General features: G+C 40.2%; 1 protein-coding gene across 1 annotated transcript in view; it reads left to right on the top strand.

The window, feature by feature from the left end:
• ANK3 (ankyrin 3) overlaps window positions 1-18,706 on the top strand; it is a 210,925-nt gene that overhangs the window by 111,020 nt on the left and 81,199 nt on the right. Inside the window, exons 17-23 of the mRNA XM_050899157.1 lie at window positions 1,085-1,282; window positions 3,668-3,766; window positions 14,345-14,443; window positions 14,533-14,631; window positions 15,016-15,111; window positions 18,179-18,251; window positions 18,451-18,513. Of these exons, the coding sequence (XP_050755114.1) occupies window positions 1,085-1,282; window positions 3,668-3,766; window positions 14,345-14,443; window positions 14,533-14,631; window positions 15,016-15,111; window positions 18,179-18,251; window positions 18,451-18,513 (727 nt within the window). The remainder of the gene's footprint in view (window positions 1-1,084; window positions 1,283-3,667; window positions 3,767-14,344; window positions 14,444-14,532; window positions 14,632-15,015; window positions 15,112-18,178; window positions 18,252-18,450; window positions 18,514-18,706) is intronic.

Here is an 18,706-nt window from a genome sequence, read left to right as displayed (position 1 = left end):
TAGTCATTTGTGTGCCCCTCTGTATTTACTCTTTGCTCCTACCTGCATCGCCCTGCATCTGTTGTGACCTGCCTTCCTGTAGAGTCCAGCCCTGCTGCCCCGGGGGGCGCAGGGAGGAGCCAAGCCAGGTGAATGCTTTGTGCCTTTAGGTAGATTTTACTGGGCTGTGCAATCTGAGATGCACATGGTACTTATGATACTGTACGGAACGGTTTATGCAACTAGGGTCTCACCCCCCTCGACCTTCTTCCTTAGTCACATGCATGTGTGTGCACATTTGCCATTTCCTTTAAAATGAGGGCTAATATATTTCTGAAAGACAGAAATGTCTTGATTAAACAGGCATCGCAATCTGTACCAAAAGCTTGTCATACCTTAGTCAGTGTTTTGGTATTTGTGTGCTAATCAGTTATTCTTTATTTATCTATTTTCTGCCAAATCTATCCTTTTTTAGAATTATAAAGTTTTATCATGCAGTAGATACTGCACTTTTATTTTTAGTAGTGGGCTCACTGGGTACATATATTGGAAGGAATAAAAAAAATAAAGAATGCAAAACTCTAAAGTTATATGCTTTAATTTTCCCTTGATCTGAATGAAAACAGCCTGTTAGTAAGGTTAGGGTAAATGCTGCAAGAAAGGCCATATTTCATGTACATAATGCTTTCATTCACACTGGGAAATGGGAAAGAAACCAAACAATAACAGCTGTTCTGAGTTATGAACACACATCCTGCTCTTCTGCTTGTTAAAGTTTTTATGTACGTTCAAGGAAAAGTAGCAACTGTCTGTGAAATCAAACTCATATTCCTATTGCTATAGGTTGTGCTCTTCTGAACAGATATTTTTTTACCAAATTTGAAAGTTTCTTTCAGAATCCTCCTAATTGTAGCAGTACTTTCAAAAACGGATTGCTTAAAGCTCTGATACATTCATTTGTACAACTAGTTAATATTATATTTGACTATGTTTGACAGAATTTTTAGAACTAATTACTTACTTTCATAGAGTTGGGTAGGTACAGGAAAGTGATTTATCACATTGTTTAATGAGTAGCTTGCAATGAAGTACTTTCTGTTGACAGAATGGCTATACGCCACTGCACATAGCTGCCAAGAAAAACCAGATGGACATAGCAACTACACTGCTGGAATATGGTGCTGATGCCAATGCTGTAACCAGACAGGGTATCGCCCCTGTACATCTTGCCTCTCAGGACGGCCACGTGGACATGGTGTCATTGCTTCTTACTAGAAATGCTAATGTAAATCTCAGCAACAAGGTAAGTGTGCCCCCTGCTTGGTGCTAAGGCAATAAACAAACATGGTGATGAGAAGGATAGGGGCCTGCCATTAAATTTTGACCACTGTGATTCTGCACGTTTGTGAAAACCACTGCAGGTGTTTGAATACACATCCTTATTTCTTCTAGCAAAGAGAGCAGCATGCAGCATGCCATGTCACATTGAATAAACTGTATTTCGTAGTACCCAAGTTTTGATGATAGTACATGCTGCAGAGGAACTTATTAATCCATCTCCCTTCCTTCCATGTTATGCTAGTCTGCCAAAACATGCCCAGAGAGAAAATGTCTTCCTCTCCCAGCAGTTAGTGGAGTTGGCGCGTGTCATTTATGAGCCTCTAGATACGTGCCTGCCCATTAAGCAATGGTAACAACTAACTTGTTAAGGGAAGCTGATTTTTTTTTATGGCATAACAGCAGCAAGGTTGTCTGAGATTTTGCTCATTAAGATAAGTGATTCTTCCTCCCCAGGGGGTGTTCCTCAGAGCACAGTGACTTTTGGTGTAATTTCTCCTGGGGACAGGAAAGAGAAGTTGGTAGATTTTTGTTTCTATATGTATGAATTTATAGGCTATTAAGTCTGCTCTATAGTAATGTTTCTAGCAAATGTGCAGCCTTAATTCTTTAAATGCCCCACTAGACATCAGAGGTGTTGTAAAGTGCAGTTTCAGTATGGACTTATGTGGCTAAAGTAGAAAGGCAAGAGACAAATTTTTCATGGAAAATATTTCTTATTCTCAGCAGGTAGAAAGACTCAGTGTCCTCTGAGGCTGTGGGTGATGCTGCACAGGGCTGCTGTGTTTTCCTGTTTCTAACTTTACAGTTTGGTTATTTTTGGGCCCTCCTTCAGGAAACTTCTCTTGCAGATGTTGATTTTTTTTTTTTCCCCCAGTCTCAATCAAGTGTGTGGGCTTATGCAGTGCAGGATGTACTTTGTATCCCCACAGGGCAATTTGCCAAATACACATTCTGCATCACATTGGCTATCATGGTTTTGCTCCTGAGGGTAATACAGAGAGTATGACTGCAGCTGCTTGGCATTTTGATTCAGTCCCACCAGAGGTTAATTACCTGCAACATCCTTCAATCTGTTACTGTTCAGTTATAATCTCTAGTTTCTCATTATACTGATAACACCACCTTTTGAAAATAGTTCCCCCAGTATTCACTTATGGACGCACGTTTCCTCTGAGCCCAGCATGTACGCTTGAAGCCAGATATTTAAAGCATACTAACTTTTGAGTTTTGTGATGGGAATAAAAAGAGCATTTGTTTTCTTCAGGATCCACAGAATGGTTGGGAGTTGAATACTCAGAGCCCCAGTGTGGGCACTGAGCATTTATTAAATGTTTTTAGGAGGTTTGGCCCATAATATCCAGGCTCCGTTAGGTAATTTACAATTGGTTACTGTTATATGTTTGTGTAATGTGACCCACCTAAGCTGCATTGTCATCAGGACTGTATGTTCGAGTACAGTACAGTGGGACACACTCAGAATAACCGCCTTTGGTAGTGAGTGCACTGTGGACATGAGTTTGGGTTCAAGGGTAGGACACTTAGCAAGTGTTTCTGCCTGATGTGTCAACTGCTGCCACCCGCTCTTCTGTCACTGGTGCTAAAGGCAGTAGGAACAGGAGGAGAGAAAAAGAACTGTAGTTTGCAAGTAAAGGATATTCTTTCCCATTCCTAACAACATCCCCTCAGCAGATTCTCTCTTCCACCCCTTTTACCTGAGGTCTTTTATGTGACAGAAAGTTGCATAGCTTTCTGAGGTTTTAAGGATTTTAGATCTCAAGTTTCAGATAAGAAAAATAATGAGCTATCAAAAAAGTAAGAGTGTCAGGACATGTCATCTAGCAAGTCTACGTACTCCCTGGGCAGAGAGAAATGGACCTGATCTCAGAGAAAAGTAGTTTTATTTTTTCTGTTTGTGTTTGAAAATGATCAAGTAGAGGAGTAAAAGGCAAGGATAAACCTGAGTGAATGTTACTTCTAGAAAACTTGCAGAAGTGTAAAAACTAATTTAATATTTCTTTTAAAATCTTACTCATTCTAAGGAAGTGAATTAGTCAGGAGGTAAAAAAATACTATGTTACTTTTTCTTAAGGTGCTATAATTTGCTATCCCACATTTAATGCTGCATGAAGTGTTCCATGTGTAACAGAAACATTATCTTCCTGGCTTTCAAATTGTACTTTCTTGCAAATCAACAAATGTGATTAGGCAGCACATTACACAGTGAAAGTGGAATTTATAATTTCTTTAAATTCAGTAGGATGTTTTGAGTCTTACTGATACCTGAATTTGCATTTCAGTATTCATGTGCCTCCTCTGAAGATTGTTGCTTGTTGCTTCTAATTTACAGAGTGGACTGACGCCACTCCACCTGGCTGCTCAAGAGGATAGGGTCAATGTAGCAGAGGTTCTTGTTAACCAAGGAGCTGCTGTTGATGCACAGACGAAGGTATGAACACCACTGTCAACATGTATTATTTCCTTTCAGGGAGGCATGAGCCTGTAGACTGGACTAGTAATCAATTTCAGGGTGAAACTGAAATAACAGCAGAGAAACATTCCTTGTAATAAATTATAGTAGAATACATTCTGAAAACTGAAGATATGTAAACTTGAATGTTTAGTGTTATGCTCAGTCTTTGAGCAGTAAGCTTATTTCTTGCCAAATATTTAGATCAATATAGATTTAGATTGTATCCTACTATTGTGTTTCACTGAAGGTAAGTGGGATTGATCTGGTTTTTTATGTAAGGAAACTTTCAGAAAAGCGTGAGCTCTCGCTACAGAGTCATATAATCTTTTACCATATGCATACTCTCATCTGCTTTTGGTATTTTTTTACGTTGCACATACTTTCCATTCAGCTGACAGTAGAAACAAAACACAGGAGAACTGTTACTTAAAACATCTGTATTTACAGGAAGAGAAACAATGTAAATGCAATGTAGGCATTCCTGGCTATTAAGTGGCTAATACTTTTTCCCATGACTTAAGAGACTTTATGAAATGAAGTAGTCTCCTTTCCCTGAGCTGATACTGAATAGCCATCCATAGACATGATTCTGCAAGTAAAGCCATTGTTCGTTTGTAAAGATTACCCCCTACTCCTACAGCTTGACTCAGCCTTCATGACTGGATGCCTTTGAATTTCTATGCCGCTTTGTTTTGCAAAGCATAGTGAAGTGAGCTATTTCATCACATGTGTACGTTCTAGGGAACTGACTTTTTCTGTTGTCCCAAGTTCAGACTAGACCATTGTTCTCCTGACGGTAAACATTAACCTGTTAGGTTGTCAGTAAATATTGCTCTAATCTACCTTCAAAAACAATATTAGAGTGAAACATTTAACTCTTGAGGACAAATTTGAAATTCTTTATCTCTCTTACCTAATATGAAATGAATATATGCGATGGTGGACCATTTAAAATTTACTTGCCTAAAAATAGTTTTGCCTAAAGTAAATATTTGGACTCCTAAATAAGAGACCTGGCTTTCCAAGGTGCTTGGGGATGGCTTTTGAGACCCCAAGCAATGACGCGTCCCACTTCACAGTATTGGTTTTAAGAGCGATGTTGTGAGTAAATTCCAAGAGCCTGTGTACAAATGGGTTTATGCTCACTAATGGTGTATACGGTGCTCAGAATTTAATGATGATGATCTCAGTGTTGATTACACTTACATTCTTCATGCATTGTCTAGATCTCAGAGTCATTCCTTTAGCTGGTTAAGAAATTAGTTGTGATCAAACACTTGGACTGTAGCTGATCAAATCAGCTAAATGAACCAAGTCTCACAATCTGACCTGCACCCTTTGTGCAGAGTAGCAGCTTTCACAACTCTGCTAGGTGTGTGCCACAAGTTAGGTGCTGTGCTTGCATCCCAGAAATGTCCAGGTGTGTCAGACTGTCCAGCAATATTATCATTCTATTATCACACTGACATCTCAGAAAGGGCTGAATCCATCATCATCTCTGGCTGCAGCTCAGTTGATTATAATCTGTGGCAGAGGGAAAAGTCATTGTTATATGATTTTTCTACTGTGTAATTCCAACTGTACCAGCTACTGATTTCAATGACATTATTCTGACATGAAACTGAAATAGTTCTCCTGAAATCCCAGGAGCTTCTCCAGCTTTATGCTTTTGTAACAAATCCTCAGCCTATATTTTACAGATGAATCAGTCTGGGTTCTTATCATCTGCTAAATCATCCAGCAGCAGAAGAGATCTACCCTGGTTCATTCTTTGCACAATTTCCTCAGATGTATGTGGTTGCCTTTCTGGAGATAGTTCCTACCTGGTATTGGTTTCTGTAGCAAGACATTGCAGAACCTGCTCTTTTAACTTGGTCAGAGCTGAATCGCCTCCTAGCCCGTACAACTTGTCTGTGAGTGTTTGCCTTTCTCCCACTCTTCTCTGTCCCACAAATAGTAAGTAGTCTAAGGAGACATTCACATTGACAGGTGCAGGCAGTCACATGTTCCCTTTGCCTGCTCTCCAATGTCCAAATAGGATCCAGTTCTGGACTAGTGGCCTTTTAGTCACATTAGCATGGTGGAAACGTCTGAGAAACTGTCACAGCTGAGAGGCAGGGCATGTTTGTTGGGTCTCAGGGCCAGCCTGGCGCAGTTGCGCAAGCTCTGTACTGAACTTTAAGCCTGGCAGGGTGGCAATGTGGTGGAGCAGGCATGTGACTCTGTAGAGACACACAGAAAAGGGGCTTCAGTTTATCATTCAGAGATCTCCTCTGGGTGGAGCTGAATTTCTTAATTGCATCTCTGAAAATGAACTAGTCAGTAGGTAAAACCATGCATAGGGGAAAAAAAAAACCCACAGTCATATTTGACTGCCTGCAGCATGAATCCTGTCATCAGTAATAGTCATATAATTTTAAAGAAGCCAACAGTAAGTCCCTTCTTGTTCACCCTCATTCCTCAGTTATATATGTAACTAGTGCAAGTAAAGAATAGTTTCCCAGTACACGTTTGCTTCCATGGGACTGCCCCATAGTTGTCAGGAAGTGGGGCAGGGACTCACAGGTCAGGCAAAGTCACGGTGTATTTAAGCAGAGCTACTTTGTGGTGTAACAAATCAACTGCCTGGGAAAACGTGCATTATTAATCCTGTAGGCCTCTGTGGTGAAGAACACCCGCAATGGCTTGTCCTCCTGCCTACCATGCTAATTTGCCCTCTCTGCTGTAGGGGACTGTCTGCTCCTTAGGAAGAAAGTGCCCACATGCCTTGCAGGATTCTGTTAGAGTGGAATGAGCTTGATGCTTATTCACTGGCTTCTGCAGAGTCCCATCTGCTGGGTTTGTGCAGCAGTGAGCCCTCCAGGCTCCACACAGCCACATGGAGGTCATCTGCCAGATATCCACTCACTACCGCCTGGGATATAAGAAAATCGCCAATGCAGTACCGTGTATTTTAGAATGGAATACTTTCTAGATAAACTGACAATCATCTTGAGTTCCTTAGGAAAGAGCTGAAAAGCTCTGAACTTCTGCAGTGAAGGAAAAGTGTTATGCTGTAGGAACTACCATACCTTGACCTCATGTTCTGTGCAGGTGAAGTTTAGGTGATTGGCTTGTAAAATAGCAGCTCTGTAGTTACAAGCTCTCTTGTTTGGATGGATTAACTGTTCTATGGGAATAAAAGGTCTGTGCATGCTGCCTCTAAAACCAGAGACACTGGGGAGCAAGATACAGCAACAGCTGAGTTGGCTTCAGAAGGACTGTTGCTATGCTTGCATGTTTGCACGATACCGTCCAGCATGTCCAGTTCAGATTCATTACTTCAGACATACAGTGGCAGAGATGTGGCCATCCGTGCCTTAAAAGTTAGTGAAGCCGCACAGCTTAGAGTGGCATTATATTGGGGATCTCTGCTACCAGCAGCGTCACCACTAATGTTCTGTTTTCTTCTCTCCATTTCACATCCATACACTTTTGTTACCTCAGTTATTGTGGTTTAGATGACTATTCAGTAGTCTTTTTTTTTTTTTCCTGTTTTTTCTTTGCTTAGATTCTCTCCTTATCATATTTCTCATTTTCCCAGGTTAAGTAGGCATCGGTTATGTCACTCCAGCACGGTATCTGTCAATAGACGAAGAACACTTAATATCTTAGCAGGTCATTCAATTTCTTGAGTAGGGACCAATGAGCTATCATCTTCCACCTCTGGTACATGTTCTTTAATCATCATTTATATATAACTTACACTCCCTGTGAAAGCATCTAGAGTTTGCAATTCTGACACATGGGAGTTCTTACTCCTGCTCAGGTTCTGAGGGCCACACACACAGTTGGGGTTTTTCAGGTGATTAGAGGATAAGATTGGGCAGAAACACATTTTGTATCTTGAATCTATAGCAGGGAAGAAAAAAATCCAATACTACAGAAAATTTCTTGTGCGGGAAATTAGTCTGTATGATTAAGATCAGTTCTGGCTCTGAAACTTATGAGCATTTTCAAAATTGCTCTCAGGCCTGAACCATTGCAACTGTGGTTCTCTCTTGGGGTGGTTTCCCTCCCAAGAAATTTTTTCCTGAACTTTGTTGTAGAAAAAGGCATGAAAGGAAGAATAGCTGTTGGTTTTGAAGTCCGTTTATTGATGGTGTTATGGGATCCTTCTGGTTCTGCTGCATCAATTAACTAAATAGCCTCTAATCCCAGAGCTGCAGGAGTCTGTCTCAGTCAACCCTGAAGAGTAAACAGCACTGATTTAGTGCACCAGGACTAGTGCTTGAGAGGCCACAAGGCTGCTCCTGCCACTTGAAGATGAGATTTTGTTATGTGGTTTTAAGCCTAGCCATGTTAGACTGAGCTCCAATTCATAAGCCACAGAAAACACCTTGTTTTAGTATGCAAGAAGCAAATAATAGAATGGTGGAAAAGTAGCAACACCAAAATGCACTTCAGGTGGTGAAGCTTCGGAGCAGCTTCAAAACCCTTTGCATTTAGAAAGCTTTAAAAACTGGATTTAGTGTTCACAGAAGGCATGTTAGTGTCCTGCTGCGAAGGCAGCAGTTTTTGTCCATTCTGACATTACATCTGTGTGTCCGAATTTAGGTATGTTAAAGAGTTTTCGATGCTGAAACTCTGTGTTATGCAATATCATGCTTAACACAGGGAATGCTCATCTTACACATGATATTGGGAGTTAATCAATCTGAAGCCATGGCTGCGAGCACATATTCCTTCTCTGGTGGTGATGTTGAGTGTGTAAAAGCTATACTGGTGCATATGATGTTGCTTTTGTTGCAGGGCTTTTGTGCTGGGAGTTGGCATGAGTATATATTGTTTCATAGGTCAGCAGGTCTCCACATGTCATTTTTCAACTGTTTATCCCATTGGATAGTATTATTGTAGGATACAGCATTACCATAATGGACTGGCAAAGGAAGACTGATGAGAGAAGAGTGCTGGTTCAGTCAAGGATGAAGAGCAGGATTTGGAGCATTGATCTCAGTGCAGGTCATTTTAGTCAAACAGTTGCTACACTGCATTTGGTGTTGGGCCTCTGCTGGGGGAACTGATGCTCTCAGTCCCTGGTTGACGACTGTCTGAAAAATAAAGCCAGTATTAAACTGTCTTTTGTTCCTAAAACTGTAGTATTGGTAGAAGATAATGGTGACTGAGAGGTCATGATGTTCTTTTGCAGGTTGAGCTGGGCCTTTTATTTCAGATTTATTCAGGGACATTTATTCAGGTCTGCCTGCCTTGTTCTGACAGGAGCCCCATACCAGCCTGAGTGCTACAATGGTTCATAACAGCAATCCAGTTTTTCCATTGGAATATCTAATTTTCAGATGCAGAACGAGATAGGAAGGAGGCAGGGAGGGTGGGAAGTGCTATCAAGAAGAATTGCTTTCATACAGAATGAACACTCAAATACAGATATCTTCAGTGTATCTTCATGGTACGTTATCTCCCTCTCCTTGGCTCTTGGTACATGCTCAGTTGTTATCAAGACATTTGCGTGGAAATTTCCAGCCTAATAATGTGCAATAATGAACCTTTGCAAGGTACTGCAACACGTTAGGCCCTGATTCAGCAAAGCAGTGAAGTGTGTATGTACACATAGGTTTGCCTGTTTCATTTGATCAAGGCTGGATGCCTTTATGATCTCTGGATCTAGAGCATTTTCTAGCCTTATCAACAATAATATTGTAGCTTCATTGTCTGACATTTACAGCAGAAAAACAAAAACAGAGCAGCTTGAGAGTCAGCATGACTAGAAAGATGCAGTAATTCAAGCTGTTAAGATTTACGGTTATTGCCAGTGGAGGATATTAAAGTAATTCACTGACATGATATAAAAGGCTTGTGATAATTTCCCTCAAAAAAATTGAAGGGTAAGAGAATAAGGGATGCTTTGTGTTTGTGTGTTCCATTAGAATTGAAAAGCTCAGTATTTCTGATTTTTTTTTTTTTTTTGGCATTTATTCTTGTGGCTTTTGATAAGCCCTTCCCAGCTGCTAACTCCCATATTGCTGCTCATTCTTTAAAACAGCTAGAAGCAGCATGGCAGCTGACTGCCAGAAGGTGATGCGCGTTAGAGCTGTATTCAACAAAAGCCCTGATTTTCTTGGAAGTAACTTTTTTAATATTAGGATGCCTACTAAGTCCCTTGGTGCTTTGCCAGTAAATATAACTCTGAACCTAAACTGCTGTGCAGAAATGTGTATAATTGTGGAGCTAGGTTTGTTTGGTTGTTGGTTGGGTTTGGTTTTTTTTTTAATTATTAATAGCTTTTGAAGCAAAATATTTTAGCCTCCTGGACATATTTCTATAGAGAATGAAAGTTGCAAGCTCAAGTAGCCATAAGAATTACTACATTTATAGTGAATTTGGTTGTGTAATTGCAGAATCTGCCTGTCAGAGTGTTTCAGAAAAGTTAACAGAATATCTGTTTTCCATGAGGATGTTGGGTTATAAATATAAATGTTATACCTTCCTGAGCTAGAAACAGTTGAATGCAGGAATCTGTACTGTAGCTGAGAAGCAAAGGATATCCTTTCCGGGTCTCAGGCATTAAAAGGGCATTTTGCTAATTAGTTTTATTTTGACCAATGCCTTCACTACAAACGTTGCTGACTATAAACATGAAAGATGTCCTCTGGTGGCTGATGAGGTCTAACATGCCCAGTGAGATGTGACCCACTGTGTCAGATCTCTGTCACTCTGCTGTCAGTGACTGTGTGCTGCATTAGGCACTGCCTCATCAAACATAACATGACGTGAGATGACCACAGGGTATGGCAAACTTAAAAGAAAGCTCCCAGACCCTTCCAGGGAGTTCAGACAGGAGACTGGTATTTTGCCACCAGGCTAGCAGGTGCCCTCATCGCTACTCAGGACATGCGTGATGCCTGTAGCAGAGAAGCTGCCTTTCGGTGCACGCACCTCCAGCTGCCGTACCTGACCAGGCCAGCAGCACCGAGAGCTTCAGAGGGAGGCTCCTTCAGCTTCAGCTCTGGGACACCAAGAGCTGTAGCAGGGAGAATAGTGACCACGTCACCATGGAAGTGTCATGATTTCTACCACGCATTTGGAGGGGAAAGAGGAAAAGTTTTCACTTACTGTCTGATTTAAACAGCAGGCTGGTCAGGAGTGACAAAGAGCATCAATAATTACTCCTCTAGCCATTTATGAAGGTACCACATGTAAATCTTTGTATATACCATTCGTAGAAGGAAATTGATATTGTATTGCAGAAAATATCGGCGGGTTGATAGCTCCTTCTTCAATATTCATTGTTACAGGCTGGAGAGAGGAGCCTTTACAGATCACTTCAAAGGGAAAGTTGAGATCAGCTGGTCTTGGCTCTCTGATACTCTCCAGATTTTAATGTTTTAGGGTTATTAGCAGGGGGTTCCCAGCAGGTGGCCCTTGACTTTGGATTTCATCTCCCCAGTTGGTTTTATGATGTCTGATTTTTGTTGACCTTGCAGGTCATGTTAAGAGGCCTGTATTTTGAAGGGGGAGAAGGGAATTAAGTTCTTGTATGAGGAGGTTTCACAGCATTTTTTTTTTTTTTAACTGATGTTTTGATAGTTTGGCCATGTTTTAATCTGAGTTTATCTTTGGACATGTAGGAGCAGGGACCATAGAAGCTGCGTTTGAGGTACATGGGTGTGAGTACGCTCAGCGTTCTGCTTGAAGACTCAAGACTCTGGCCAGCTTAGGGAGCCCTGTCAGATTCAGACCCTGGGCACTGCTAGGAAGCTATTAGGCCAACCCTAAACTAACAGTAACTGTAAGATGAGGTCCCAGCATTCAGTTCATGATGATTACATTTTAGCTAGTGCTCAGGCTTTTGCTACCGTGCGCAACTATTCTGCGGGAAAAGTTCCTTGTAGTCATTTGGCATCTGATCCAATATTCATATATGTCAACGGAAAGTTTCATTCTGCTGATGCCAATGGAATTTGGATCCGTCACTGTTTCTTGCAATGATTAACTCGTCCTGGTTGTCAAAGCTGGTAGTTTCTTTAGATGGCAAAGGGTATATAATTAACTGAAGAAAACACACACCCTAATTTAAAGTAACTGGCACAGCTGCCATCTCCTAGCATGTGTTAATACAATGGAAATTAGGTAACCTTGTGTGAAGTAGTATCAGAGGCAAAGTGACATGAAGCAAATTCTGTGTCTAAACCCACGGACACTTGCAACTTCCCTCTAGTGGAAATAGTTCACATTTGAGGTTTTCTCTTTCTTCTGAGCAGCTTTGACCTCATGGTTTGAACAAGTGGTGTAGTGCTGGCTCCTGAACCCCAGGCTGACCTTGGACTTGCCTCCTCAGTGCTTTTGACCAAGTTGTCCAATCTGGCCACACCTCACTGACATGGATGTAGGAATGAAGGACGACAGGCTGCAGCTTTTAACTCCGTGTGCGCCTCTACCTCTTGGGCACCAGACTTTTCTTCTCAGAGCAGGAAAGCAAAGGCACTTTTTCACCTTTCAACACTGATGAGAGCAGCAGGAGCCTGGTCAATACAAGACCAGCCCATCTTTCAGTGTTTCTACCCACAAGGTTGGCTTTTGGATCTGGTTCCAGATTGTTCAATCCCACGTAGTGTGTTTTCCTTCTGGCCGTGTGGCTGCTTTGGGCTCTACCAGCAGCCAAGACATGCATCATGGCCATGTTTCCCCATATATATTATAACTGACCTTTCTGCCACTGAAATTAATGATCTCGGACAGCCTCACCTCTTACCCTTTTTCCGAAAGCAGAATTCTTGTAGATTAACAGCAGTACATGTTTGCAGGATATTTTACCATGTGCTTAGTATATTTGTGTTCCTCATATCAAATATGATTTTTACAGCCTAGCAATTGATTTTTCCATAAAAACTGGTAGTGGAGCATGGGGCCAATATCACATTGGAAGTCCCACAGAGTAGCAAAAGGACATATTACACTGGCAGCATAGTTTCATCCTGCTTGCAAAATGGTGAAGCCCCATGTGAACACTGGCTAAGATGACCCTTCTGGCCTCTCAGAGCCCATCAAGTGGGCCCATGAAACCTGAACTTTAAAGGGGAAAGGAATCCCGATGACTCACCTCAAGAGAGGGGGAAGCCCGTTAATCCATCTCTGTAAGCCAAGCAAAGCATCTGCTGGAAAGCCATCAAGCTATTAGTGTGAGTCAGGGGGAGGTCTGGGGGAAGGTGGCCTCTCTCCATGCCGTGGAGAAAAACAGCAAGTGTCCCGTTTAGAGGTAGCCATCTCCTGAACTGTACTTTGCGCAGCTCTAGATTGATTATGTTTGTTAAGGAAGAAGAGGTAGTGTTGTCTTGCAGGAAAGACAAGGCAGGAAAAAATAATTACTTCAAGAAAGATAATCTAATCATTTCTAATATGTTAAGCATCTCAAGCAAGTCCAACTTTTTCAAAACTGCTAATAGTGTTCTCATGGACTGAGAGATTAGAAAAACAGCAGCAAGAGCAAGCTTTGGTCCTCTTTGTTTTGTTGCATTGTATGTTAAATGTTAACTGTTGATTAAAGTGTTTATTACAATTAACAGGTTTCAACATGCTGTTTGACGACTTCTAAATATGTGGGGTTTAATGTGAGCGAGTTCAGAGTCAGCCTAGTTGACTCCTGCTTTGCTACCAGGAGTAGTTTTTAAAAACCAGTAGTAGTTTTTAAAAATCTTGGCAGGTTTTTAAGTGATATTCTTCTTGTACTAACTGATTTTAGAATAATTTCCAAAATGTGTACACTTTACTATAAAAAGCCATTTAGTTGTGTTTAGAGCATTTGGCGGGGGAGTCCCAATGTTGACAAACATTTTTAGTCTGTCCACTAGTAATGAAAAATAAGTAATAGGAATAAAAAGGATACCTTCGACTTTCTCGTCTTTGCAGTTGCCAAGAAAAAGCAATTTCTTCCAGTTTGCATAACACAAGGCCAGACAAATGAAAAATTAGACCTTTCTGTCTTAGAGCCTCAATTCACCAGCTGGTGTTCCAGATTCTGTAGGACTATATTGTTCTGGCAGAGCTGGCAAATCAGTTGCATTGTTTTAGATTTACCTTCCGGGTGTTTCAGTCAGAATGGATGGGCTGCAAATTGCACTGTAGCTGAGGCAGCGCTCTGCACGCATGGTTTTTAGAAAGTTGTTATTACTTGCTTATTTACTTACTTGTTTATTATCACACTGTAGGAGCACCAAGCATGTGAACCTCACTGTGCAAGGCATTATACACACATTTATTTAAAACGGTGAGCTCTGCCCCAGAGATCTGATAGTCTGATCATTGGAGAGGAAGGCAAATCTTTAATCAACATTGCGTATGTTGAAGATTACAGAAATACAAGGCATTCAGAGAGGGTCACAAAGAACAGGACTTGAATTGACGTTCATGAGAAATGTGGGTGTTTTCCAAGGTTGGAGGATTTTTCACATAGGCTAAATAAATAAAGCTTAACAGGATTTTTGGTGTTTCATGTCTGTTTTTTTTTGTCAGGGGACGTGTGGGATATTCACATTTACTGATTGCTTATGTTCATTCTAGATGGGATACACTCCTTTGCATGTTGGCTGCCACTACGGAAACATAAAAATTGTTAACTTCCTTCTGCAACATTCTGCAAAAGTTAATGCCAAAACGAAGGTGAGTTTTCCGCCTCTGCCTCGCTTGTTCTGTGGAGGCGGCTTGTGCGCTGTGCCCACTGCAGCCTTTCCCTTTCCCTGTGCCTGCAGAATGGGTACACGCCGCTGCACCAGGCTGCTCAGCAGGGGCACACCCACATCATCAACGTCCTGCTCCAGCACGGCGCGGCGCCCAACGAGCTCACTATGGTAAGTGCGGCCACCACCTTCTGCTCGAGCTCAGTTGTCCCACCCCGTGTAAAGCATTTGAGCAAGGGAAATGTGGAAAAAAAAGTGTGTGGTGGGAGAGGAAAAGAGCAGAGGAAGCCTATTCCCATCGCCCCCACGTCCTCTATGCCATCATCTCTTCCAAAACTAGAACAGCAAACATGAAAATCTTTTCATTTTCATCCCATTTCTGTGAAGAGTTAAAAACTTAGTTATATATCCTACTACCCAAAATATATTTATTTCAATCACCAACGTGCAAACAGTTATTTGCCCTTTATTGTGCATTCTTCTACAGTTAATTAGCAGTTTCTACACTTTTCCTTGCTAACATTCAACTTTTGTTACAAACGTTTCAATTGCTAGAATGGAAACACTGCCCTCGCCATTGCTAAGCGACTTGGCTACATTTCAGTCGTTGACACATTGAAGGTGGTGACAGAAGAGACCATGACTACAATTGTAAGTACAGCTTAGTTCAGCAGTGAATGGAAGAATTTTTCCTAAGCCAGTGTATTCAGCTTTGTTTAGTTACATGTCTACTGAGATTCCAGTTTAATTTCAACTTATTTCCTTCTAGCAGTATAAAGTGGATATTAAGTCAAATATGAGCAATATATTTTTAAGGTAGTAGACACTATTAGGATGTATGCAGAATGAGTACCACCTGAGAAGAAAATGGACAGTGTAAATGACTGGTCATAGCTGCCATGTTTTTCCACACACCTTGTTGTTTAGGGCACAAACCACACGAATATGGGCTGGTTTGTAATTGAAAAGACATTCCTACAGACTTGTGTAAATAGAACCTGCTTCTGCCTTTTGAGAGGGCTTGTCAAGGGACTGATGTATAATGGCTTGTATTTGGCCTCAGAGAACCTATTCCCATCTAAAAAGTGGTTGGAATCTACTTAAAAGCACCTCATTGCGTAGTTTCTGGCATCTTCTGAAAGATGGTGAAAGGCTGTCTTCTCAAGCAGCCATAGTCAGCTCCTGCAACCCCACATATCCATTCACTGACATATACGTGTCACAGGAAGGCTTACTGCAGCGTTAGCCAGGAGAGATTAAAGGGACCAGCAATGGTCAAATATTACCTGCTATCAGAAAAATGGTGATTCACAGAATCCAAAATATTTCTCAGAAAGATCCTTTGTTCACTAACATTTTGCCAAATTGCTCTGTGAAGAAAACAGTTTTTTGAGGTGAGGAGCCTCCATGCACCACCATAGTAGTAAAGCAACATTGGGTCTTAAGAACATAAATTCAGAGCATTGGCTCCAAATTTGCTTTTTCCCTTCTGCAACATTTTTTTCTGATTAAAAAGAAAAGGAGAAGTATGTGCACATATGTATTTTTAGGCGTATCAGAGAAGGAAAACAGTTACTGTGTGTTCCATGTTTTGTCATCATCCATTTGTGTGGTCTATCAGTGCAAGCAGGTGGTTGCAATACGATGAGCATTTGGGATGACAGGGAGATTTTAGCTCTGCTACTGCATGTGCTTTTTCTTCCTGTGACTTTCCTGGCTGTGGTCTATAATTCAGTAGCTTACAGAAAATCCACCACACAAAAGACAAATTTCAGAACAATAAAATATAAATGAATATGCCAGAAAACAATCATCATGTTTTCTTACAGCTTTTCTCTAGGTTTTCTCAGGAACACATTTCTCTCTAGAAAGATTCCAAAATAGTTTTCCACAACCTGAAAAATTTGATGGAGAAGATTATATGGGTAGCATAAACTTGAACGATTACCTAGTATACAACTAGGTAGCTGCAGGAAAAGTAAAACCACATTTTTATGCTAAGAACTCCCAATATCACAAGGTCATTCTTAGCTTGTAGAACCAAGAAGCTGGGGGAGTTTGTGCTGCATAAGATGACTGATCATTTATGTTCTGTAGATGAAGAAGAGTAGAGAGATGGTGGGCCAGGCTGTGAATTGTGCTAGAAGAAATGTTAGATGTTAAAAGGCCTATACTACCCCAAATACCTACTCCCAAGAGAAGCCCAGAAATAATTTCCATTAAAATCAGAATATGCTGCTTACCAGTCACAAATGTGTAATTGTCAGACTGTGGAAGTCTAGACATGAAATCTGATTTACAACTGAGGGTCTTAAAAACTCAGTTTGACTGCTGAGACATTTCTTGAGGCTTGTGGCTAAAAAGCTCCCAAAGGTAAATTTAATGAAACCAGGGATGAACATAGCTGATTCTACTATAATTTATACTCAAACACCAACAAAAGAATCCAGTAGTGCCTGAAAAAAAAAAAAGTCCTGTGATTTTGCTAGTTTAACAGCAATGTGTTAAAAAGCTTTGCAAGTAATTCCCACAAAATGAAGTAAGTGTGAGGCTTTTTAAGTTTTGTGATGTTTGAGCATGCAGGAGCTCTTCTGCCTATATTGAGTGATGGCAGTAGCCCAAGAAACATGAACTGCCAAATGAGTATTCATGAGGCCAGAAAAAAACTGAAATATTTTAAAATAAATGGAAATGGAAAAGCTATTTTATCCTCCTGAACTTGTTAATGGTTTCTTATTTGTATATGAAGGATGAGAAGTAATGGTGATTAAAAATAATATAATATAAAACCCTGATAAAGATGGGAGTGGTTTTTGGTGTGGGGTTTGTTTTTTGGTTGGTTTGGGGGTTTTGGGGGGGGAGGGGGGGTGGTTTGGGTTTTGTTGGTTGTTTTTTTTTTTTTTTAAATTCCACTGCACTCCTTGAATGGTAACTCTGCAGGGTCTCCTGCGTGACCTAAAACTTTACCAGTGCTTGTTGCACTGTACCCCAGCTGGAGAGTAAAAAGTGCATGTGTGTGTCATTTGTGGGATACACAGGTATTCATAACATTTTTTTTTTCTGCTTCTAATTTTTCTTTATATTGGTCTTTGAGTCTGAATCAATATAAATATCAGGATGAAAATCAACCAACCACTTCTGAGTGTCTTTCATGCACAAATTCCTTAAGGGGTATCATTTAGCCTGCATGTGGTTACAATTGTTCTCATTTGTGGGAAAAACACACAATTCATGCTGAGGCACCTCTGAAAAAATTCACATAGATTAAGCCTGCTCCCAAATTGCAGCATTTTTCTAATGACAAAGGTGAAATACTTCCCTTGGAAAGTTTAGTTTAAATAGAGATGACATATTTCTGCTCAAAATTTAGATGACTATTTAAAGAGTTCTTGTTAAACCCCTTAACATGAAACTCTCTTCAGTGTATTTGTTTCTTCATTTGATATCGTCATCTTCTAGGCTTTCACCTCATGCTTTTTCTGTTGTGAAAATGTGAATATAGTTTAAAACAGAAATATAACATTGCCTATTTCTGTAGTCTTTTTTAATGTGTAGTTCAATGCATCTATAAAAAGGAAAGTGAATAAGCTAAAAAAAAAAATCTTGTTTTGCTAACTGCGGATAAAAAATATGTCCTACTTTGCATTTAATTTTTAAAATAGCTGTAACTTTAAGAAAAATTATGTCTGCACTCTGAAATGATTTTTTTCTTTGACAGACTGTTACAGAAAAGCACAAAATGAATGTACCCGAAACCATGAATGAAGTTCTTGATATGTCTGATGATGAAGGTATTAAAAAATAAAAAAACCCTCTTGCTTATTTTTCAGTCTGTTGTTGTTGTAAGAATGTTTGTTTAAAAAAAAAAACCAAACAGTATTAGTTGGATATGGTCTTTGCACATTCATTATTGTTTTACATTGATTGTTTTGTTGACACATTGATAGTCTATGCTTTTATTTAATTATTTTGTTTATTTAAATCATGCAGTTCGTAAAGCCAATGCCCCTGAAATACTCAGTGATGCTGAATATTTGTCAGATGTTGAAGAAGGTATTTGTACGTTTTTGTATTGCAGTGATATTTAACTTAAGCCTCTTCCTTTTATTTCATCTGTCTGAAAATTAATCCTTTCAGATAATTTTCTTATTATTCCACTAACAATAATTTCTGCTTTACCATTAAGAATGCTTTCAAAAATTCTTTGAGCTATTGCTGATAATCCTCTAACTTTTTCTGAATTTCT

This window comes from Gymnogyps californianus, chromosome 6 (genome assembly GCF_018139145.2).
Source record: "Gymnogyps californianus isolate 813 chromosome 6, ASM1813914v2, whole genome shotgun sequence".
Taxonomy (NCBI): Eukaryota; Metazoa; Chordata; class Aves; order Accipitriformes; family Cathartidae; genus Gymnogyps; species Gymnogyps californianus.
Note: the sequence above shows the minus strand (reverse complement) of the source record. Positions and strands in the feature narration are given on the sequence as shown.